The 25,836-nt window shown below is 38.2% G+C and overlaps 1 protein-coding gene and 1 pseudogene across 1 annotated transcript in view; both read left to right on the top strand.

Annotated features, from left to right (window-relative positions):
- LOC113117608 (syntaxin-binding protein 5-like) overlaps positions 1 to 23,110 on the top strand; it is a 41,206-nt pseudogene extending 18,096 nt beyond the window's left edge.
- Positions 23,111 to 24,150: 1,040 nt separating this feature from the next.
- Positions 24,151 to 25,836, top strand: part of LOC113116901 (sterile alpha motif domain-containing protein 5-like) — a 60,386-nt gene continuing 58,700 nt past the window's right edge. The window contains exon 1 of the mRNA XM_026285201.1: positions 24,151 to 25,198. Coding sequence (XP_026140986.1) covers positions 24,707 to 25,198 — 492 coding nt within the window. The 5' untranslated portion in view covers positions 24,151 to 24,706. The remainder of the gene's footprint in view (positions 25,199 to 25,836) is intronic.

The raw sequence follows: 25,836 nt of genomic DNA, 5'->3' as shown, positions 1-25,836 counted from the left end.
ACTGGTAGTCTCTTGAGAGAAGCTAAAACAGAAGAAATATGATGGATTTTCTTAGCATCCACTAGCAGCCTAGCTGCTGCATTCTGAACTAATTGCAAGCGTGAAATAGTGGACTGGCAGGACTCCACATACAACACATTGCAATAGACCAGATAAGAAAAAAACAAACCTTATCTAAGTCTTTTCTTGACAGAATAGGCTTTAGTTGAGCAAAAGATCTAATCTGGAAAAAACAACACTTTACTACTGCATTAATCTGCTTGTCAAATTTCAGCTCTGGGTCAAACACCACACCTAAATTCCTTATTTGGTCACGGCAATAATCAAATCATGAACCCAAATATGTGGATAGATCTAAACATCCTCTGGCAGGGCCAAAAAACATAATCTCAAGCAGATTTTGAGTCATCCAACACTTAACCTCCTTTAGACATACAAATAACTAATAAAAATACCAATGTAAATAAATAAAAAACAAATAAAAAAGACCAAAGTAATCAATCTTACTAAACTTTTTTCCTCATTTGTAAAGTCATAGATACATTCTCATGGAATTTTGCTATTGGTGTTAATGGGAGAGAAAAAATAATATCTGTTATTGTTGTTTACCACTAAGTTTGCACAGCAATGACAACCTCTGCTTCTAAAAACTGTGTTTGATTGTGTTTTACTCTGTGAATGTGTTTCATCCTCCAAAAAAATTATGAAATTCAGCTGTAATACTCCAGATTTCTCACATAAGAAATTCAGATCCTTAGTAAGGGTCAAGTTAAATAATCTTTTTAATTGCATTGTGATTCTCTTTTAAAAGTGCAGCATCTGTTTACAGAAATGAATTATTAACATGTTATTATGTTTTCAATTAGTAGTAGATGCACTGAAAATGGTTTTGGAATCTAATTAGAATCAAATGAATAAAAATCAAAGCATGATGTGCCTAAAGTTGTCTACACTTAAGTTATTGTGGTTCCCATGATAATGACTATAAAGAGACTGGTGATAGAAAAGGAGATAAAATACATGAGGGCATATTTGCTCACCTTGTTTACCATGCAATATGCTCTCGCAGGTAAACAGCCCAAGGATGGAAAGAAGCCGGAGCCTTGCAAGCCCATCTTGAAAGTGGAGTACAAAACTACCAGAGCAGGGTAAGGGTTGCATTCAGGAAGCAAACAGAGCATGATGCAATGCTCACGTTGACTGTCTGGTATAGGTGCTTCTGTTTTATAGGGTTTACAGGGATGACATGTTGCTTTTCAGAAGACTGACATAAAATATACAGCTAATATACAGTACATTTTATATTTCATTTAATAATTATTATTTTTCATTCCACTCTTTCTGAATGAAGCACTAATTTGTTTCACTTCCAGCATGGCTTCACTTTGCATCATGGAAAAATGAGATATGTTCATTTGTTTTGTCAAGGGACCCATTCATGATACTGTGTGGAGGTTTGTCATATGATACAGTGGGTAGACGAGCCTGTCTGACTGTGATGCACGGGAAAAGCACTGCAGTGCTGGAGATGGACTACCCCATAGTGGATTTCCTTACGCTGTGTGAAACCCCATATCCAAACGGCAAGTCACTGCCCCACCTATCGCTGGATTTCTCCCAGAATGTTTAACAGTGCCTGTAAAAACAACAGAAGCAATACAAAACAGCATTGGTTTCATTTTTCTTATTATATATATATATATTGTTTAATAAATTTTTTTTTCATTTTTTATTTTCTTGTAGTTAAAATCAGAACTGGACAAATTGCTACATTGTTGGGACGGGCAATATATTGGAAATTATTATTTTATTTTTAGGTACTTTTATAATATTTATATATGCTTTGTATGACATTTATGTTATTTATATTTAGGTTTATTTTTGTAGATAAATACTGACAAAAAAAAAAAAAACGCTTTATGCTGGGCAATATAATCTTGGGAATTTTATTTTAGATTTCTTTTTAATGAATTATATTTTTTAAGCTGGACAGTGGTTGTTGCAAAGTAGATCATTTATGCAAGAACTAAAATACAAATCTAGTAATGAAAAGCATTTATCAAAAAAAAATGTTTTACATTAGTTTTTAAAATAATTATTCCTTCCGTATCCCCACAGATTTCCAGGAGCCTTATGCGGTTGTTGTCCTGCTGGAGAAGGATTTGGTTCTCATTGATCTTGCACAAATTGGGTGAGTACATGCCAAACGTTATACACACTGTCTTGTTTTGTGCAGCTGTTTTTATAGAAACCTCTCTGCGCAGGTATCCAATCTTTGAGAATCCATATCCTCTGTCCATCCACGAGTCTCCAGTGACCTGCTGTGAATATTTTGCGGACTGTCCAGCTGAAGTCATTCCTGCACTTTACTCCGTGGGCTCCAGACAGAAGAGACAAGGGTTCAGTAAGAAGGTAATGTTCTGTCCTCCGCTGTTTAAGAAAATGGATAGTCCTAAAGCGGCTGGTGCAAAACTGTGTTTTAATGCAGGAATGGCCTATAAGTGGAGGTAACTGGGGCCAGGGAACACTAAGTTTCTCAGAGATGATCATCACTGGGTAAGTGATCTTTCACATGCACACACTCTTTGTTGTACCGAAGCCTTTTGATGTATAATAATTGGATTAGAGAGGGAAATTTTGGTATTTGAAGGAAAAATGCTTTTCTGTTTGGCGCCAGTGCTGTTATTGTTTTCTTCTGCTTTCTTTCTGAAAACCACAGGCATGCTGATGGATCGATCAAGTTTTGGGATGCCTCAGCATGTGAGTTTTATGTACAGCATTATTTTTAGTTGGCCAGTTTGATAATGCTTTCAGCTGCCAAGAGTAAAACACTCTCAGCGACATTTAAGACATTCCTGCAGATATTTTACAGATTTCTCCCCAATTTAAATCAGAAAATGCTATTGAAGTTCGAATTGAATTTGTACAAATATTTAGCGACAGCTAATAAAGATGTTGAACTGGTTCTTTTGTGTCTGTCAGTAATGCTGCAGGTTTTGTATAAGCTGAAAACAGCGAAGGTGTTTGAGAAGCCCCGCAGTAAAGAGGAGAAATCCAGCACTGAAATTGTGGATGAAGATCCGTTCGCCATCCAGATTCTGTCCTGGTGTCCAGAGAGCCGTGTGCTCTGTGTGGCTGGAGTCTCGGCTCATGTCATAGTGTACAGGTTCAGCAAACAGGAAGTCACCACTGAAGTGGTTCAGGTCTGACCCATTTAAATGCATGTATATATGTGTAAATGTGCAGGATGTATATATGTGCAGTGAACAAATGTCTAAGACACATTTCAGATTCAGCTGGTCAGCATTTGAATTACGTTCGTTAACAAGGTCATTTTAAATGTGACAAATGCTTAATATTAATATGCATGGTGATTATAACGCAATTATGAAAGTGCTGTTTCAAGCCGTTTTAGATGGAGTTTAGTATGCACACTGCAGGATATTTCATTAAGCATGAAGTTGTTTTGACACATGTTTCCCAACAGTTGGAAAACCATATGCTGCATTCCCACAAATGAGTAAAGCTCTCACTTATTTATGCTTATTAATGCTAAAAACCTTGTTTTTTAATGAGGAGGTGTCACACCACAGGAATGAATAAATGAACATGGAAGTAACTGTATGTAAATATTACAAATATAATTAATAGTGGTTAAAACTCTTCTTTATACTTACAAGCCTGGAGAATATATTACTGTCTGCATGTTAGCAGTATTATATAATATATTAAAGTTCCCAGAGAAATTTTTTAATTAGAAATGAATTTGGTGAGTCACTTTAACAAGAGAAATCTGTGTACTATAGAAATGTAGAAATTTTGATATTTCATTATACCAGTATATAATAGTGTAAGCATATTCAGTTCAATCTAATGTCCCTTCTGTATATTTTATTTTCCGCCTTTGTTTGTCCCTCTGTTTTTTTCTTCTTCTTAATTTTATACTTGGTGTCCTTCAATTGTTTCTGGGAGTTATGGAGATTTCTTTGTGTTTTTAGATTTTTTACTTTACATATGACTACAAATGACCTTGAATTTTTTTTTTTTGGTATGGAATTCAAATTAATATAGAACATTATTTCAAGGTAATATATAAATTCCATTGTAGAGTCAACCTCTAAGATAATTTCAAAGCCTGAAAAAAAAAAAAAAAGAATAATAAGATAAGGCTAATATATTTAAACGTCTTTCTCAGACAAGGACGAGGCGTTTTGATGCAAAAGAGGGGTTTATTTGGGCTGTCCTCGGCCACAACCCACACCGTACACCCCCCGACTTGAACCAGCAAGGCACTCTTTCGACCCAACTTATGTCTCTCACACACAAACGGGGCGGAGCCTCTTTTCATATTTAAGTCAAACATCCAGTAACACAAAAATGAATATAGTGCAACGTTAACATTATGCAAATTGTTATCCCCAACACAACAACACTATTTAGTATTTCTATCCATATAATTTCTCTCCATATCAATCATTTTAATACTTTTTTTTAATGAGGACACTCAGTTTTGTTGAAAATTCTAAAATATTAAATGATTTGCATAATTGCATTGTGTTAATAGACAAAATGAAGAGAATGCATGAAAAAAATAAATCGACTCTTCCTATGAGCAGAGTACAATTGCTTTCATGTCAGCTGTCTATATAACCCTGAACATACAGGTGGTTGTGTAGATTTGATGAGAGTTGTCTTGTGTCTGCAGCTCCTGGAGGTGCGTATGCAGTGTGAGCTGAATGAAGTGGAGTCTCCTGAGTGTGGAGGCGAGCAGGCGTCAGCTGTGTCCACCCCAGGAACCCAATCTAGCCCTCAGACCTCCCTGCCTCAGTCCCACCCCTCCACCAGCAGCAACAACTCGTCTGACGGCCTGCGAGATAACGTGCCCTGTCTCAAGTACACTCTGTTTTCATTTATTTCAGATTTACTCGTACCTAAGCTGCGTGTCAAAACAACTTCAGACTTTGGTCGCTTCACATGTTTGACCACTAGATTTGGCCTGTGCTTACATTAGCATGTGGTTAATTGTGCCCTGTGTCTTACTTGACCAGGGTCAGGAGTTCTCCTCTCAAACAGTCTGCGGGGGTACCAGGTGGAGCTGCTCATTCAGCTGGTGTGGGTCAGCGGGGAGCCGCCACAACAGATCACCAGCCTGGCCGTCAACTCTGCATATGGCCTGTAAGTCCACAAACGACAACACTAGTCAAGTCAAGTCGGTGTCAGATTGTGTCAAAGCAGCTTCACGGTAAAAGGAAAATTGTGTGTCAGTGCAAAAGGACAATAGTAAACACTCAATGTTCAGTTAAAGGCATTTCATAATTAAATTCAGTGATGTCATCGACCAGCTCAGTTCAGTTTAAAATAGTATCTGTGCATCAAGTCGACGATAGCGCTGTAAATGAACTGTCCCACGCTAAGCAAGTCAGAGGCGACAGCAGCAAGGAACCAAAACTTCATCGGTGACAAAATGGAGAAAAATCCTTGAGAGAAACCAGGCTCAGTCGGGGGTCAGTGCTCCTCTGACCAGACGAATCAGCAGATTGATCCATGCTGCAGCAAAGTCAGATTGTGCAGAGGACTCATCTGGTTCCCGTTTTCTAGGACACAAGGTCTTCGTTGGGGATCTGTCTCTGGAGCTCATCTAGTTTTATTGAAATTCAAGTAGCTCTTTTACCGCACATATGATGAGTTTACTGAGCATTTAAAAACACTTCCTTTCCACAACAGCTGTTCGTTATCTTTCATACAAGTGATATGTGTCATGATCAATCATATTAAAGCCTTCCAGCCATGCTTGAATAATTGTTCTTTATTATAACACTTAAGAATTTTGAACTAGATTTCAGGTTTCAGGATGGAGATTTCAGGTTAACATCTGGTGTGTTCTGGAACCTCGAGTAGAAATTGTGATTTAATTTAATGCTGCACAAATGTTGTAGAGCAAACTGTTAAAGCTGAGAAATAACAGTTTACTTTTTATGTATAGATCTTTAAGTGCTTTTTTTTTTTTTTTTTTACACAGTACCCATACGCAAATCTTAATCATTCCTTACTTTTGACCGGTAGTGTGAATCTGTTGTGTGTTTTACAGAGTTGCTTTTGGCAATGGTAATGGACTTGCCGTGATTGATTACCTTCAGAAAACACTGCTTCTGAACATGAGCATAGCTGAGCTTTATGGATCAACAGATCCTCACCACAGACAACCGCGCTCGCCCCGCAAAACCAGACAGCCCTCAGCAGGTGAACAGACATCTAAGAGAAAGCTTCTTCCATAACCTCTGCATGTTGTCAGTCTGTGTTTGTGTCTGATAAAGTAAAGCACATGCTCATCTTGAGCAGTGTCTGTCTCTGGACCGTGATGCTCCTGCATCCTTCAAACTGCAGGTGGTCATCTCTGGCCGAGAAACCATCTGCACCGATCTTAGAAAATCATCCGATCCATATGCTCAGAATAGGGCACCGGTGTTTGTTCTTTTCTGTCCCGTCTTTGCTTGTTCTTTTTGTTGTTCACTCATCTGAGTTTCAGTCTTTGAAATACACGGATGCCAACAGACTGAATTTAAGGCCATGCGACATTTCACATTATTGTTAGTGATGCACTGCTACAAAATATCTGTGACCAAACAGCAATTTTAAGATGTGTTTGAAAAGGCAATTTATTCATTATTTAATAGCAATCAATCACTTATTACTAATTTTTGGGGTATAAATAAAATTTAGACTTTGTATCTCACAATTGACTTTTTTTACTCTGAATTGGAGGATATATCTTGTAATTCTGAGGAAGTCAGAAATCAGAATGACCTTTTTAATTTTTTTAATCATCTTGCAGAAACAAGCTTCCAGTTCTGTTGGAATTGGTTAGTATAATAATAAAAAAAACTATAATAAAAAAAAAGTAAAAAATTTTTTTTTTTTTTTAGATTTTTAATGTGCAGTATTCATTGTCTTGTGCATTCTTGTGCAATTTTTTGTCAATTTTTTATATTATTATTATTATTATTTATAGACTTCACTCGTTTATTGAAAATAATAAAAGCAGAACAAATGTCCAGTCTGCCCTGAATCCAGTCTCTGGACTCTGTCAGTTCAAAGGCATTCGAGCTGTTCAGTTGATTTTGTGTCATTGTTCTGTCTCACCCTTTCAATATTCGTCTCTCTCTGTGGTTTCGTAAAGACACTCTGCATAAGAAGTCTTGCATGTCCGGCCTCTCTAACTTTTATTCTGAGTCTGTGAAAAAGCTTCGTTCGTCTTACCTCAGTAAGTCACATGGCACTCATCAAAGGTCTTGTCCTTCTCTTTATATCTGTCTGCATTCTTCTTTTTCTCTTTGTTTAACACTATAGTCTGTTTTTGTGCTGGTTTATTATCTAAGTGTTGCATGATGTTCATTGCGTGAAGTCAGCCAGGCTGTTTGGTTAGACTTGTTTGTTTCAACAGGTCTTTGTGATGGTAATGATGCATCAGCCGCACCAGAGGAGAAATGCAAATCACCAACAGGTAAAGATTCTATTTTCTTCTTTCTTTTTTTATTCTACGTCAAATTTACTGGTAGAACAAAATATATTGACAGCATTGACTGATGGTAGTTTATGATGAGTTGATTGACAGACTCTTAAAGGAACAATTCACCCAAACGTGAAGCTTCTGTCATAATTTACTCTCTCCTGTATTGTTCTAAACATGTATTTAAGGAGGCAGAACATAAATCCTTTGTTATTCATAAATCACCACCCACTTTCTTGCTACAAAAATGTGAAGTTTAGTAATATGCATCTGTATTTTAAGTATCCTAGCTTCTTGTATTTAACAAAAGAGAATAAAACAAGATTGATATATCATGAGGTTGAGTTCATGATGACAACACGTTCGTTTTGTGTGGACCAGTGCTTTAAGTGGGCCAGTACGCACCAGTACTCAGTACCGCCACTTCCAAATATAGCTCTTGAGTGTACCACCACCTCTCCTTGTGCCCAGTACGTGCTTTTAGCGTACCTGTACGTTCATTTGGACTTCTGTTTTAATAGAGGTTTTAATCCTTTGCCTTCACTGCCGCTTTTCAGAGCACTCTCTTCACAATGCACGCTTCCTAATTCTTCCTAGTTCGGAGTATGGAGCGTGAATCATTTGAACCAGTTTGGGGATCGCAAATCATTTGAATCAATTTGGGAGTTCGGAGCGGCTTCACGGATCATTTGAATAAATTAGAGAGTTCGTATAGGGTTCGCGAATCATTTGAATCAGTTTGGGAGTTCGTAGCAGGTTTGTGAATCATTTGAGTCAGTTCGGGAGTTCAAAGTGGGTTCGCGAATCATTTGAGTCATTTTGGGGATTGCAAATCATTTGAATCAGTTTGGGAGTTCGGAGTGGGATCGCGAATCATTTGAGTCAGTTCGGGAGTTCAAAGCGGATTCGCGAATCAATTGAGTCAGTTTGGTGAACGCGAATCATTTGAATCAGTTCGGGAGTTCGTAGCGGGTTCGCGAATCATTTGAGTCAGTTCGGGAGTTCAAAACGGGTTCGCGAATCATTTGAGTCAGTTTGGGGAACGCGAATCATTTGAATCAGTTCGGGAGTTCGTTGCGGGTTCGCGAATCATTTGAGTAAGTTCGGGAGTTCAAAGCGGGTTCGCGAATCATTTGATTCAGTTTGGGGATCGCAAATCATTTGAATCAGTTCGGGAGTTCGTAGCGGGTTCGCGAATAATTTGATTCAGTTCGGAAGTTCAAAGCGGGTTCGCGAATCATTTGAGTCACTTTGGGGATCGCGAATTATTTGAATCAGTTCGGGAGTTCGGAGCGTGATTCATTTGAGTCAGTTCGGGAGTTCGGAGCTAAAGTATTTATTATTAAGGTTGCCTGTTGACTGCTGTAGCCTATATAAAAGCCCTTCAAGATTGTTGTTGTTACCTCAGGGGATGAGGGGAGTCATCAAAAAACAAACAAAAAAAAAACACGAAAATAATTTTGTTTTGTGGCTATAATAGAGTACCGGCACCTCTTTTGGGCCACTTAAAGCACTGGTGTGGACTGTGCTTTTTTAAGGTCTAAAGTGTCATTTCTGCAGCACCAAACTGAACTAAAGGACAAACTGGTAGTCCTGCCAACCCCATGCAATTCCATTGGTCATGCAGAAACTGCACACTGCAACTTATAGACAGACATATTGACAAATGCTGCAATGCCAGAGCATTGGACGTGAAACTCTATTATAGTTACAAATTCTTTAGCACAGCTAAAATAAAAAATTTAAAAAAAAAATCTGCAAGCATCGTCAGAATCCCAATCAGGTGGGCTGACTAAGTGCATTTCATTTACAAGGAATTTGACTTTGATATACATGTACAGTGGTTGCCAAAAGTTATGTAAGACCCCATCGGCTGTGTCACATTATGTATACTGTACTGTGTTGTTGCTATAGGCTCCGGTTCACCGTGCAATTCTGATGAAGACAGCAAACAAAAGTTCATTGACAGGGGTACGATGCATTATAAACAGCTTTTTTGTCTTAGGAAATCTTTTATTTTATTTGATTGGTTCTATTCAATACATTTTCCAGTGAAGTCCAAAAGCAAGCGGATATCCAAGACTGTTGCCAATGACTTTGGTACTGTATAAAATTCATATTACAGCAGTCTGGGTCTCTCAGTTTCTGTGCTAAATGGGCTCTTGTGCACTAACCATTTCAACTAACCAAACAAATTAACATAAGTGCATAGTTGAGCTGAACTTGAGCGTGGTGTTTAGGTGTGCCAGTAAATGTTGGACCAGTGAAAGTTTTTACCACTTTCAAAGTTTTCAACAGTAGTAGTGAATGATTCCGTGCAAGTGCATGTTAATCTAAAGTTTTGTCATCTTTTTTTTCACAAAATGGTTTGTAAATTCTGCACTGAAATTTTAGATTAAAACTGTTTTATTCTCATCATTTTAGAAATTGTCTCTTCAAGGAGTGCTTTTTTCTAACCTTCTTTAACATTGCAGGCTTTTACTCTGCCCTGGTGCGTTTCAAGGGTAAAAATACACAGGATGATGAAAATGATATCAGACGTTTAACATATTTCTGATTTTGACCAGATCATGTTTTCACACTGATCTCTACTGAAGATCTGAAATCATAGACAGACGTCACACACAATGACAGACGTCTTAGAGAGAAATGAGGCTCCTGGTGTTCTGACTCTTGATCGGTTCTGCTTACATTGCCACTAATCACTCATTTTTCTGATTCTGATTGTAACATACTAGATGAACAAACCTCTCATTTTAAAGCTGCTGATGGGCTCATGGCTGCTCTTTGGCTTCATTCTACATCATGATCCTCCAGCTGATAAATTTAGTCTCAATCTGCTTATTTCTCTCTTAAACCGATTGATTAATACTTACCAAAATTCTTATTTAACTTTAGTAAGCATTATTTCCCAGATGAATGATTCTGATTATATGTTCAGAACAATGTTTTCTTTTTTCCAGCTAAGATATCCCGGAAAATTAACATGATTGCTGATCAGAAAGATGGTAAGAGTTTGTTCTCTCCCTTTAGTTTCTAGGAGTAGCTGTGCATCTTTTGCAGGGGATTCAATTCTTCCATGCTGCTGATGTAAACGAAGCATTACTTTACCTATAAGTCCAGTTTGCAGCTTATTCTAGTCTAGAACTGCTCAATGAAACTGTACAGGTCTAAACAAACAACTAGTCATTGTTGCCGTTTTTATGTAGAGTTTGAATAAAATAAAATACTTTTTTTTTTTTTTTTTTTTGCATGCAACAAATTAGGGGTGTGCGATATACTGGTGGACGTTATTAACCAGTAGAAATGTGTCAGCTGAGAGATTTTGGACTATCGTCTCTATCGTGGTTACACGCTCACATGACTGTGCTATTTGGTCATAGAAATGTATCGTTTGCATGCATTTTTAAGCATTGCACTTTATAAATACGTGAATTTAAGCCATTAATACATAATCAGCAGTGAAAGAAAACTCATTTGCTATATGCATCCGCTGTCTGAGAGACTTTCTGAGCACTGTCGGAGAGGGAGTATTGAACTTCGTTATTTTTGTCGCTTTATAGGGCTTGAATGGTTAAATATACCCTTGTCAGTGTCAAAATGGCCATCTATGCAAACATCCTGTCAAACACAATTATTTAGGTCTAAAGTGAAAGCAGACAGCGGAGATGGAAACCGAATATTGGATCCAGGCAGCTCTTAAAGTGACAGCAGTCTAATTTTGCTGCTGTCCTGTCGTTCATGTAAATCAAACAACAGAAGAGAGAAAATCTCTAACTGTTCTAGACTAAATTACTTTTGTAACTTAAAAAAAAAGAAATATGAATGTAATTTACACAGTGAAGAATATGCAGTGTTTTATGCATTTGATTACCTCATACAATAGCATTTCTTATTTATGTTCTTTATTTTTTGTCAAGAATTAAGACATATCTGTGGTATCATAAATGTTGTTATCATGAAGACCTTATTTCATGGTAATAATATATGTATATAGAATATAGACTGACATGCATGAATGGAAAAGTGTACAATTGTTTTTAGGTGAAATATGCATTATCTAGCTAGTTATAATGTGCACTGTTCTGCGTATAGAAAGGATTTTACGGCGTCACTGCTCTCTCCCTGGTAAGAAACAACAGAGTTCAGTGAAGGAAATGAAGAAGAAACGCTCAGCTTCTTTCCGTGAGACCTCATTCTGTGACCCCAGTGAGTTGGTCCTATTTTAGGCTGACCTTACCTGACCTGACCTGGCCTGGTTCATACTAACTCTTACTGGAGCCTGCCGTGTGGGGTTTGCCCCGTTGTCTTGTTGCCGTCCAATTTTGGTTTTGGTGAAACTGAAAAATTCCCTCACCTTTTTTTTTTCAGTGTCTGATTTTAAACCGATTAAAGTTTAATACTATTAGTGGAATACAGAAACATTACCAAAAAATTATTATCACAATTCATCTTCCCAAAATACACACATAAGACACCATCAAACCATTTTTTTTTTAGTTTACTAACAAATTTCAGACATTGTTTAGGTAAATATCAAGCACAAAAAGCTTGGGACATATTTTACCCCAAAATATTATTAGGTTTTATGATTTAGAAGTATTGGCGAGACTCATCTTTGCATTGCTTTTAGACTGTGTAATTTACACTAAAATTATAGGCTTGACAGAAAGATATCTGAATGCATCTGTGTTTCTTGAGAGTGAAAATAAAACAGCATGACAATGTTCTGTAATTGGTGATTGCGAGTTTTGTTCATACTGATTGGAATTGTTCTTGTGATTTCATGGCAGTGTGTGCGGTTCCTGTATGTAAAGTTTAAATTAACACTACGTATTTACTAAGAATGTATCATCGATATATTAACTGTGTAATGGTTTGACTGCTTTTGTCCTTAGATTTCAGGTGTCCTGAGGTGCTTCAGACTTGATTTAAAAAAAGTCATGCTAATTGTCCTCTTATTATTGTCTTTATGAACCTTATGGTTCACTGTGTCCTCAGACGCCAGGGACAACTCATTCAGCCGCTCACGCAGCTCCAGTGTGACCAGCATTGACAGAGAGTCACGTGAGGTCATTTCTTCCTTCTACTTTTGTGACTCTCTGTCCAAGAAGAGCGAGACTGTTGCAATGCCCAGCCTGTGGGTGGGCACCTCATTAGGCAGCATGCTGGCCATCGTCCTCACTGTGCCCTCCACACCAGAGCAGAGGATGCAACAGCCCTTGGGCGTCGCTTTCTGTGGTAATATCTTCTTATTATTAGCTATCTTTCCGTCCACCTATTTTAACACAAACTTTGGGATACTGCATAGGAACACCAGATAGAGTTGCCAAGACACACACAAAATCTTAAAAAGTGCATGAATATGCACTCCACTGAGGCAGATCATATTTTCTTTAACATCCAAGGAAACTTTCCATTCCACAAAATGTACATAAACTGTGATGGAAACACGTTCAGTGCATAAATACATGTGATTAGATAACTAGAAAAAATCTGCAGGCAAAAAAGTGACATTTTTATTGTCTATATGTACCGATGTATGAAACACATCTCCCTCAGAAGTCACTTTTCAAGTCAAAATTGCAAATTGAATGTGAGCAAAATATGTGTGAAGAACTTTAAGTTAAATCGCAGTCCTGTAGAAATTAATCGTTTTCCCAGGAACTGACGATTTTGAACACATGGGAAGGAAAAGGTTTCATGCATTATTACAATTTTCGCACAAGTTTCATTTGCAGCTTTAAATTAAATTTGTAACTTTGGATGGAAACAGCAGCTGATGGAAAAAACACATATTGGTTTCACACCTGCATACATCCAGTAAATTCAAGTAAAGCAATATATACTTTATAGCGAATCTTGTAAAATACAACTATCAGCCAGCTCTTTAAATAAAGTTGCATATATAAGTATAAACAGCTTTATTTGCATATAAAGTATACAGTACACGCAGTATACTATACAGTATATAGCAATCTCGGCTTGTTTATTTTGTCACAGAGCATAACTATATTATTGCCTAGTTGGATATATAAGTATGTCCTACTTTATCTGCATAAAGTAAAACTTATATTTCAAATTATATTATTATAGTATATTTCACTATACTAATACAGTTATCTTGACTTCTTGTCATCACAGGTCCAGTCGTGCGCTTGAAGGGAGGTATTTTGCGCATGGCCCAGCTGGATGCCAGCGGGACCCTTCTGCCTCATGTTTACGAGTCCTGGTATGAGCCCAACGCCCCTGAGGAGGAGAGAGAACGGCCACAGAGACGCCGGCCCACCTCGCCTCCTTCGTCTCAGGAGAACCCGGACTGTCAGTACGCTGTGGTCTGCTCAGAGAAACAAGCGAAGGTGGTGGCAATGCCCTCCCAAAACTGTGTCTATGAACACAACATCACAGAGACTTCCTTCGTACTGAGAGCAGATGTGGTGACGATGACCGCAGGGGTCGGCATCGCCTGCTTCTGTGCCAATGGCCATATCATGACCCTCAGGTAACATGATTAAACTGATATTAAAAGCCATTGAATATTTAGTTTTTTGTCTCATAAATGGTCTGTTTTTTTAGTTTGCCCAGCCTGCGGCCACTGCTAGATGTGAACTACCTTCCGCTGACAGACATGAGGATAGCTAGAACCTTCTGTTTCTCAAACCAAGGCCAAGCCCTGTACCTCACATCGCCCACTGAGATCCAAAGAATCACCTATATCCAGGAAACCTGTGATAACCTGCAGGTCAGACTGTGTACATCATGTCTTATCATACCTGTAAACCTTTTGGCAAAATTAGCCATTTTGGCATTTATTTCGAGGTGCTCATTTTTGCAGGAGATGCTTGGAGAGCTGTTTACTCCAGTGGAGACACCAGAGGCTCCAAACCAAGGCTTCTTCAAGGGCTTATTTGGAGGCGGGGCTCAGTCCTTAGACCGAGAGGATCTGTGTAAGCACTCAACACTCAAACATACAAATCTGTTTTTCTTAAACGGTTTTAATTGAAGCGATCTAAAATTCTGTCCGGTTGTTTATCTTTTTTTTTTTTTGTATGATATCTATAATGTTTTTAATCAATTAAACTTTTAAAATGTTTCCTATCAAAAAAATGTATGTGCAGTACACTTAAAAAGCAGAAAACACCATTAAGTCATATAAAGAACATTTAGTGGAATGCAAAGGTTCCTAAAGAACCTTTAACTTTTTCCAGAAAGAAATAAAGAACCTTTATTTCTTATTTATTTATTATAAGTATGGCAAAGAGAAAAACAAATAATGAATATCACAAAGACACGTAATAAAAAAAGGGTCATATATAGATCAAATATAGATATTTTGTGAAATCAAAAATTTTACATTAAGGAAATAAAAACATATTTTTCAGGATTTTATTTTTTAGAACGATTTCTTTTTTTTTTTTTTACGAAAATTAGCCAGATTTCGCTCCAAATTCTCATTAATGTTAATTCAGATTTTTTTTCTCATGTAATTTGCATAAATTAATATCTGCTTTCAGCGCTGTTACTTAAAAACAACAACTAGTTTTGGCCAATACAGGTATGGTAATGAATGCACCATATTGACTACTTCCTCATCAAAAAGTGAAAACAGCTAGACAAAATATGAGATGAACACACTTACATTAGTACTTATCACAGATAAAAATTAGACAAGCTTTCAATTTCTGCTATGACTCTACAAGGGATGATACTAAGTGTTGTTTAAGAATTTGTATTTTCTTGAAAAATGTATGCTGGCACTGAATCCTATCCCTCTTGTTTGTTCTGGCCTGCAGTCGGAGAGGTGTCTGCTGGTAAAGCTTCACGCAGCCTGGCGCAGCACATCCCAGGTCCAGGTGGTATGGAGGGCATGAAGGGGGCCGCGTCCGGTGTGGTGGGAGAGTTGGCACGGGCGAGGATAGCTCTGGACGAGAGAGGACAGAAACTAGGCGAGCTGGAGGAGAGGACAGCAGCCATGATGGCCAGCGCTGACTCCTTTTCTAAACACGCGCATGATGTGAGACCATCTCTTGCTATTCATTACAACTGCTGCATTTTAAAGTGATACAGAGGCTGCGTTTCAAAACCTAGTGAGCACATCTCAGTCTCTCCAGGATTGTGCAATCACAGAAATAATTCAATCATTCACTGCAAACAGTGACTTTTTTTACGGAGTATTTTTGTCATTTTCCGGTTACAATATCAACATTCTTAAAAATATATTTATTCGCGATGCATAATGACTGAACACATTGGGTCTTGTTTTCTGATAGTTTCTTAAGTAAACATATATTGATTTAAGAATGTTTAGATATTTGTACTGGAAAACCAACACTAAGTCAGAAAATAATTTTCACATTGCTCATTCATTCACTACCTACAGACTTTCAACCTATTCGCTTCCAAAAGGCATAAGAGACACGGCTGCATAAACAATTCAATGCCTTGTTTAAATTTAAAAGTTTGTGCGATTAAATTAAAGTTTCTAGAGGTTAATGATGTTATTAAACTACTATAAAAAATACTAAATATAATGTATATTGTGGCAAATATTTGCTAGTGCTCATAATGGTTAATTTCACCAGTAGATAAGATTTTATTTAATAATATATTGAGTATTTTGCTGGATATGCATTTTTAAAATATTTTGAGTGAATACAATCACTCATAATCTGTTATATGTTAAAAAAGTTAAAACAATAGACAGATATATTGTTAAATTGTTAAAACATGAAGTAATGTATAACATTTCAAATGTATATAATGTTTCACTGACTACACACTGATTCAGTGAGAGTGCGCATTATTTACAGGTTATTGTATTCTTTAACTGATTTATGCTATTTACATCGTTTTTTTAATGGATTTACACTGCAGAAGCAGTGGACAAATGACACAAATATTGCATTTTAGGCCATAAAGTAAAGTCAAAAGAGTCCAGTATTGATGTCCAGAAATGCTGTTTAGGTAGGCAGCTCTCTAGGTTTTGAGATGCAGCCATAATCTTTGACAAACCATCAAGGTGACACCACACATGGCAGCCATGGTGCGCTGCTCTCCAGTTGTTTTAATGTTTTTTTTTTCAAACATGATCAGTTTCACCAGGGATGTACTGCTGAACATTCTGCAGAACAAACCACAATCTCCTACCGGTTTTCAATTATTCCGATGTTTTACTGAATGTTGTGGTTGTCGGAGCAGCGGCTCTGATCAGATGCTTCTGGACGTGCAGACAGGGGAAGCGAGCCGGCACGCTTGTGTAGCTCAGAAAGCATGGATTTTAAATGCCGATGCCTAGCATCCATTTGGAAAATCTTTGCTCTCTACCTAACAATAGAGACAAACTACTTCTGCTGTCCCGGACAAATAAGGATTTCTCACACTCTGCTGCTCTGTTTCACGGAAACCTGGCTGAATGACACCATACCGGACAGCGCGCTACATCTGGAAAGAATCAACGGGGAAATCGTGCAGTGGTGGGACATGCTTTTACATCAGTGATAGGTGGTGTACAGATGTAACTGTGTTAAAGAAGATGTGCTGTCCTGATCTAGAAGTGCTATTTATTAACTTTAAATCTTCTTTCACTCGTGAGTGTGTAAAAAAAAAAAAGTGAAAGTGACGTGACGTGACATTCAGCCAAGTATGGTGACCCATACTCAGAATTCGTGCTCTGCATTTAACCCATACAAAATGCACATAAACAGATCAGTGAACACACACTGTGAGCACACAGCCGAAGCAGTGTGCAGCCATTTATCCTGTGCAGTTGGTGGTTCAATGCCTTGCTCAAGAGCGCCTAAGTCATGGTATTGCCGGCCCAAGATTCGAACCCACAACCCTAGGGTTGGGAGTCAAACTCTCTAACCACTAGGCCACGACTTCCCCTAAGCCGTGTACAATCCTCTGCAAGCGCCAGTGAGCCTGGCTTTGCAAAAACTCACTGATCAGATCACAAAGACGGAGTCAGAAACACACTGAATAAGGAGGTTGGACTGGCTATGCTAAAAGGTTGGAAGATCAGTTCACTTCTATTGACTCCACTTCAGTGTGGGAAGGTCTGAAAGCCAACACAAACTACAAGACAACATCCCCCAGCACTGACCTTACCCTAGATCAACAACTTGATGAAGACCTGAATGAGTTTATTGTAGATTAGAAAACCCCCACACCCGTTCATACTATCTCTCTACACAACTGTTAACGAAAAACTGGTTCTGGCTTATCTGAAAGACATCACTGGACCCTTACTGGACCCCCTACAGTTTCCTTATCAAGCAAACAGGTCCGTGGATGATGCAGACAACATGGGACTGCACTTCATCCTGCAACATCTGGACAAAACAGGACAAATGCAGATGTCGAGGCTTAGTTGGATAGAGTGTTTGACTCCTAACCCTAAGGTTGTGTGTTCGAATCTCGGGCCGGCAATACCATGACTGACATGCCCTTGAGCATGGCACCGAACCCCCAACTGCTCCCCGGGTGCCGCAGCATAAATGGCAGCACACTGCTCCGGGTGTGTGTTCACTGCTGTGTGTGTGCACTTTGGATGGGTTAAATGCAGAGCATGAATTCTGAGTATGGGTCAGCAAACTTGGCTGTATGTCACGTCACTTTCACTTTCAAACAGCCGCTCCACCAACACTGGTGCCCCTCAGGGATGTGTTCTCTCCCCGCTGCTCTTCTCCCTGTACACCAGCGACTGCACCTCTAAAGACCCCTCTGTCAAGCTCCTGAAGTCCACAGACGACACTACAGTCATCAGCCACATTCAAGATGGCGACGAGTCTGCTTACAGACAAGAGGTTGAGCAGCTGGCTGTCAGGTGCAGTCTTAACAACCTGGAGCTGAACACGCTCAAAACAGTGGAGATGATCGTGGACTTTAGGAGAAACCCCCCTGCACTCCCCCCACTCACCATCATGAACAGCACTGTGACTGCAGTGGAGTCATTCAGATTCCTGGGAACCACCATCTCTCAGGACCTGAAGTGGGACACTCACATCGAATCCATTGTTAAAAAGGTCCAAAAATGGTTTTACTTCCTTCGCCAGCAGAGGAAGTTTACCCTGCCACAAGAGCTGCTGAAACAGTTCTACTCAGCCGTCATTGAGTCCGTCCTGTGTACTTCAATAACTGTCTGGTTTGGTTCAGCTACAAAATCAGACATCAGAAGACTACAGATAACTGTTCAGACTGCTGAAAGGATTATTGGTGCTCCCCTGCTCGCCCTTATACATCCAGAGTGAGCAAAAGGGCTCAGAAAAACACTGTGGATCCCTCACATCCAAGTTATCCCTTGTTTGAACTTTTGCCATCTGGGCGGCGCCTCAGAGTCGCAGACACCAAGACAGCCAGTCACAAGAACAGTTTCCTCCCCCAGGCTATCTACCTCATGAACAGTTAAATGTTCCCCAGATTATGCAATAAAAATGTGCAATAACCTAATATTTATTTGTTACCACCTCCATCCTAGTACATCCCTGCATTCTATTTTATTCCATTCTATTCCATTCTGTCATCTATAGCACAATTGTACATACAATTTATTTATTTTTCAATTCATTTTTCAACATTTGTCTATTTATGTTTACATGTGTATTTTTTTAATTCTCATCTTATATTTTATTGTCTGTGTGTTGTTGTTGTCTCTGTGTACTGGAAGCTTATGTCACTAAGACAAATTCCTTGTATGCACAAGCTCTTTCTGATTCTGAATTCTATTTGTGTTAGCATAATTTGTTTCATAATGAGTAAACCATCTGCCTTTCTCCACCAGGTGATGCTGAAATACAAGGACAAGAAATGGTACCAGCTCTGAAGTCCCTGCAGGGAGTCAGCGCACCTTCCTATAAAGACAGCAGATCCATCATCTCTTCTCCGTTTCTTCCTTCTCTTCCTGTATCTTTCTCTCTCTGTGATGTCCAGAGACTGCCACTAGCGCTCAGCACAACGTCACGCAGCATTACCTCGAGCTGAGGAGCTGCGGAAAGACAGAGGAGACAGGAGGGGAAGGAACGGGACAGGCGAAACGCATCAGGACGGGATTTCCTTTCCTTCTCGGTGGCAGTTGAGCTTCCTCTTCTGAAAACACAGCCGTGGATCTTGTCTTGGGAGAGGAGGCCCATCACCGGAGCTGCCCCTGTCTTATACCTTCACCCGCCACGCTGTCATTTTCACTGCCATTCTGTCTGCAAAGAAACTCAAAAAAGGACCTTAAGGGAAATGAAAGATTTAAGATGAATGAAATGGGTCAGAGGGACATAGAGCTGACAAAAGAAAGTCTAACGTCTGCAGCATTGCCAAGCTTAATGCTTCTGATAATCTGTCACTAGAGCAAGAATGGGTTGCATGTCTAGTGATTTAATTTAGGAAATTAGTGCTTTTTCTTGTTTTTGGAATTGAGATGAATCTCAACTAGCTAATATTTCACTTCAAAAGCAATATTTTGCATAAAGAAAACCTATTTTTAGGAGGCAGGGGTGTTCTTCAAGCAAAATATTACATAAATTAGATTTTAGGTTGAAGCATAAGTAGATTTCATCAGATTCTCCCGGTAATCATGTTAGCTGTGGAAAAGGCCGGATTGTCTTACGTAAGGTGTGATGAAGTACCATTTAATTTCACCTCTAAAGGGCTGGAAGTTGCTGTATTTACCACATATCATGTGATTAATTTGCCATATGAAATTGCAGACGGGCCTGGGCAGTGAAGCTGATCTGATCATGCATCATTTTGTTGGTTTACGCTGATCAGGTCTCAAAAGAACTTTTAGGGAAGAGATCTGACTTGATGTACTCCATACGCTGTGTTGACACTGGAGAAAGATGATATTGATTTTGAATATACATATATAAAGATCTAATTAGCATGACTGTCTAAAAACGTGTCTGGCTCATATTTCATACCAACATCAAAAGAAAAAATGTATATTTAGCATGAAGACAAGTTTTTGTAAGATCATTCATTTTCGCATTGTGCTTAGAAAAGAACACTGTAACACAATTTAAATGTTTTATTTAGTTTAAAGACAGATAAATTAAAGACAGTTCAAATACCACTATGATATATATATATATATATTTTGTCAATTAAAATGTTTTTTTATCATTTTGGTACATTTATTTATTTTGTTTCACTTACAGAATAAAAATATGCCCAATTATTCACAGTCCAAAAAAATGGTTTAATTTTCTAAAAACTGTTATAAGTTTTTCTAACTTTTTTGGGGGCGAAATATGACCCAGACGTGCTTTTAAAAGGTTTCAGCTGCTGAATATTTGCTGGTTATGTACAAACAGAGATCTGGAGCAAGTAAATTATTTTTGATCTAAGGGAGCAGGATATTTTTATCATGAAGAGGAGCACGAGTGAGAGTTGGTAAGTGTCAGGCATGATCTTGATTATGTGCCTTGAGATGAATGACATGTCAGAAACCCGTCCGTTCTCCGGACACAAGAGACACCTTTGAAATGTGCAAAGAGAACTGATTCTTCATATGCAAAACATCTTCCTCCTTATCTCCCATAATGCAACTGCTCCTGGACGAGGAAATCTCGAGGCTAATGCGAGACTCAGTACAGTACCTGGTGACTTCCTCCTCTGAAGTACGTAAGGAATGGATTTCTCTGTGTATTTTCTAAGAAGACTTTTCGGATGGACTAATGCATGAGTTTGTCATCCTCACAGAGAGCTGAATATATCTATCTCTGTGTTTGGAGGCGACCACTAAATGTTCAGTGCAACTCCATGCTTTCGGTCAGCAGCCCCTCGGATGGGCGTTACCTTCTGCCTTTGCTTTTGCAACCCATGAATATATCCTAACCTCGTGTGCATATACGTGTGTTCGTGAACATACATGTGCGAAAGAATATGTGTATGTTCACGTTTATATAAACTAAAGATACAATATATTTGAAAGCATATGTTGGGATGTTTTCTTTAAGTGTGTTTTCTTATTTATGAGGTGCAAGGAATTGCTGCTATCTGTGTTTCAGATTACGAGCATCTGTCAAATCGGTTGACGCTTGTTATTTTCCTATCAGGCATATGAAAGAGTTAATTCTCCAAAAAATGAATATTTGCTGAAAAGATATTATCCTCAGGCCATCCAAGATGCAGGTGAGTTTGTTTCTTCATTAGAACAAGATTTGGAGTAATTTAGCATTACATCCCTTGCTAAAGTGAATGGGTGCCGTCAGAATGAGAGTCTGAACAGCTGATGAAAACATCACAAGAGTCCAGTCCACCAATTAAAAAGCTGTGTGTCCAGCTGTTTGGACTCTCATTCTGACGGCACCCATTCACTGCAGAGCATCCGTTGGTGAGCAAGTGATGCAATGCTACAGTTCTCCAAATCTGTTCTTATGAACAAACAAATTCCATCTTGGATAGACTGAGGATTAGTACATTTTCATTTTCGGGTGAACTGTTCCATGAAGGCTTTTCTCTTCATTTTCTTTGTTTGTCACATTGCTGCCAAATGTTGTAAATATGACTATTTCTGAAGACAAACTTGAGAGGGCTTACACAGTCAGAGTTACTGAAGATGGTGGCTGTGATCTGACTAGACTCCAAAGAGTTGCTTTGCTGTGAAACTTGATCTCACAGAGAGGAGAGGATGCATCAGCCTCATAGCATCTCTACATCATGTATAGATAGATAGACATAGCAAACTACTCCTTCTGTTGCCATGATGTTTGTGTAAATATCTCACAAAACTGCAAATTTCAGTGTTGACAAACTGAAAATCAAATTCAGCTTCTCTTCGATGAGCAGTTGTGTGGTTTTGCACTGTGTGTTTTATACTGTAATGACATCAAAGTCATTTTATTGTATTGGTCTTTATTTTGGACATTTTGTTTCTTTAAGGACCAAAATTAACTATATGCTAGGTGTAAATGTGGCGCACACTCTCTCAGATTTGTCTTCATTGCCAGTTTAATGATATTCTAATATATATATATATAATTGACTTTAAATTTACAATGAATATGAAAGGGTGCATTTTGAGATGAACTTGTTGTTTAAATATTCTCGCTTAATCAAATATGAAATCTTTTTCTGGTGAGCCATCTGCTTGGTCGTCTGTGGAAGAGGAAAAGATGAGCTGAAGAGTCTCTGAAATCACTGGCCATCTCTGTACTGTTCGTTCTCTGGTTTCTCTTGCACAAAAGGCATGATATCGTGTTTACAAACTTGAAACATCCATCTACTTTATATATTGGTTAATTTTCTTTAGTCCTGCTAGTGAGATGTTTGTAAAGGAACGAATCAAAAGTATTTCCTCTCTATTGATTATTATGAAAGCGTGCTTTTATTTTATTTTATTTCTGATAGTATACACACAGCATTGTTATTTGTTATAGTTTCCCTGAACATCATTGCTGTACTCCAGAAAAAAAATACTCTCCTGAAAACGGTCAGTTTTGGGGAAGATTCTCCGTGGGGTGGGGTTGCAGGTTTTCTCATCGCAGTCGACTTATTGTACATTTTTATTATTCAGACTTTCACATGAATGTTTGTCTTAATCTGCTGCCACCCAACAGTTTAGGAAACATGTTTATAAGGCATAAATAAATGTAACAGAAAGATGTATTTAAAGCCGTTTTGATTCCACACCTCATTTTGCAAACTTTGGCCACTAGATGTCAGTTTTACAGCTTGAACTCTCAATTCCGAAGAAATAAATAATAATTTGTAATAGATAAATATAATATAGAAAATAAAAAACATATTTATGTGTATTTCTGCAACACGCACACACTTATACATCATAATCAAAATGAGTAGGCGTTTTATACACCTGATTAAACAATTTGATTATATTTATAATTTCATTAATACATAATCATTATACAATATATATGCACTGTTTCTGGTTTTTGTTTTACCTTAGAAAAATAAATCAGTGCTGTCGAACGATTAATCGCATCCGAAATAAAAGTTTTGTTTGCATAACGTGTATACTGTGTATATTTATTATGTATATGTAAATACACACACGTGCAGTATATATTTTGAAAATATTTTCATGTTTATATTTCATATAATTTATGTTATATACAAATATTTTAAATGCATAACATGTTTTTTCATAAATATATACATGCATGTGTGTGTATTTACATATACAAATTAAGTATACACAGTACACACATATATTATGTAAACAAAAACTTTTATTTTGCTTGCAATTAATCGTTTGACAGCACTAAAATACATTTTTGAAATAAAATGTATAATCTAAATAGAAAGCAATATTGCATTTATATCACCTGCTTTGATTAGATGGCTATGTTATATAGGCTATATAGTAATTATTTATTTCATAGATGCCTAATGAAAGCAAACAGGAGTAAAAATGTAATAAAGGCTAATATTAAATGTCGATAAATCACTTATTTAACAATTTATGTAATTCCATTTATGTTAACTCTACACAAAACTGTCACGATTACACTTAGTTTTATTTATCTAAGAAACGTTTAGTTAAAAACATTCCTCTGTGGGGACAAATAGCGCTGCGGTTCGTCACGCGGCCTGCAGGGGGCTCTAAAGTCAAACAGCTGAGAAACGCGCATCAGAATGAAGGGGAGGGAAACTTCAATTTGGCGTCTGTTGAATTACTTAGACGAGCTCAGTCTGTCTGGTTCGCAGCACAGCAGAAGCTGTATCTTCTTTGTTTTCATTTGCCCTGTATATTTAAGGATCGGATCAATGGAAAATAAACCGACACGCGGAAGAAAGCGACTCAATGACACTGGATACAAACAGCGATTCGCCAAAGACGATCAGAAGCTGTGAGGAATAAAGTGTAAGTTATTTGCTGAGAGGAAACCAGCGTCTGTCAAGAACCCAAAAGCTGGGAGATTGGGTAACTTATTTAACAAAAGATACACTTTTGCGAACGCATTTCCAAACGCGAAAGCTTGTATTCATTGTACTATTCATATTTTGTGTCACGGCAGGTGATGATGCGCTTTAAACTTTGTTTACATGGATTCTTTACACTGAAACCAAATTTGATTTCAGATTTACTATTCCCTCATATGTTTAGGCATGTAACACTCGTTTTTTCTGCCTTTTATTACTGAATTCAGCACTGGAAAGTCTTGTTTACTATTGATGGACTGCCAGTGTTGATATTCATAGCACTGAAGATGGCAAGAATGTATGTAACGTTAATGGCTTTTGGGAATGTCCTGTGATTTGGGAATGATGAACAGCGGACCCACTATCGTCTACGAGTGGCTGAAAACCCTCCAGCTGTGTCAGTATGTGGAGTCATTTGTTGACAATGGTTATGATGACCTGGAGGTGTGCAAACAGATAGGAGACCCTGACCTGGATGCCATCGGCATCTTCACTCCACATCATCGGGAAAAGGTTCTCCGGGCCGTGGAGCGACTCCGGGATGATGACAAGAAGGTGGCACCAGGACTGTATTTCACCCTTGAACCACTTCCACATGACACGTGCCCTCAAATTAGTGACTGCAAACAGAAATGCACCAAGTCTTGGGTCAGTTCTACTTGGGACCGGCCCAGGATCGGACTCTCCAATGACTTCAAAGCGTTAGAGAACCACAAGGAGCCGGTGGTGTATCCTAAACTCAAGCTGAAGATAATGATAAGGGATAAGCTGGTGAAGGATGGAATTGACCTGAGCAAAATGCCCTACTCGTATAAAGTGAGTACTAACCTCACATCATTACAGTTCTGGTCATGATGTTTGCACTGTCTCTTTGTTTTGCAGAAGAGTTTTTGACATTTTCTTCAGGTTTTCAAAGGTTACCCATTGGCTTGAAATTTACCCACCTGGTGTGTGTGGTTTTGGTTTCGTTTTTGGAGTAATAAACATCCAAGAAAGGTTGTGCCAGCAAAATGTCGCTTGTAAATGTCATCCATTATTAAATGTACGTGTGTTGTGGCGGTCGACCGGTGTGAGGTTTTCTTTGTTTGGCCAGTTCTAAATTAACGTTCAAAATGTAGATGAGTTTGTTTCTTCATTGAAACAGATTTTGCTCACCAATGGATCCTCTGCAGTGAATGGGTGCCGTCAGAATGAGAGTCCAAATGGCTGATAAAAACATCATGATAATCAACAAGTAATCTACACCACTCCAGTACATCAGTTAACATACGTGAAAATTTTGTTACAAATAAATCCATCCTTAAGTAGTTTTTAACTTCTAACCACTTATTCTAGCTATAATACACATCCTCAATTCATAATATTGCTTTCTCCAGTAAAAAAAAGCATAAACAGTCATTTAAAGTTAATTTAATGTCTTGATTGATTGATTGATTTATTACAAACAATATAGG

Source organism: Carassius auratus, chromosome 17, assembly GCF_003368295.1.
Source record: "Carassius auratus strain Wakin chromosome 17, ASM336829v1, whole genome shotgun sequence".
Taxonomy (NCBI): domain Eukaryota; kingdom Metazoa; phylum Chordata; class Actinopteri; order Cypriniformes; family Cyprinidae; genus Carassius; species Carassius auratus.
The sequence above is the reverse complement of the archived record's forward strand: the minus strand, read 5'-3'. Positions and strand labels throughout refer to the sequence as shown.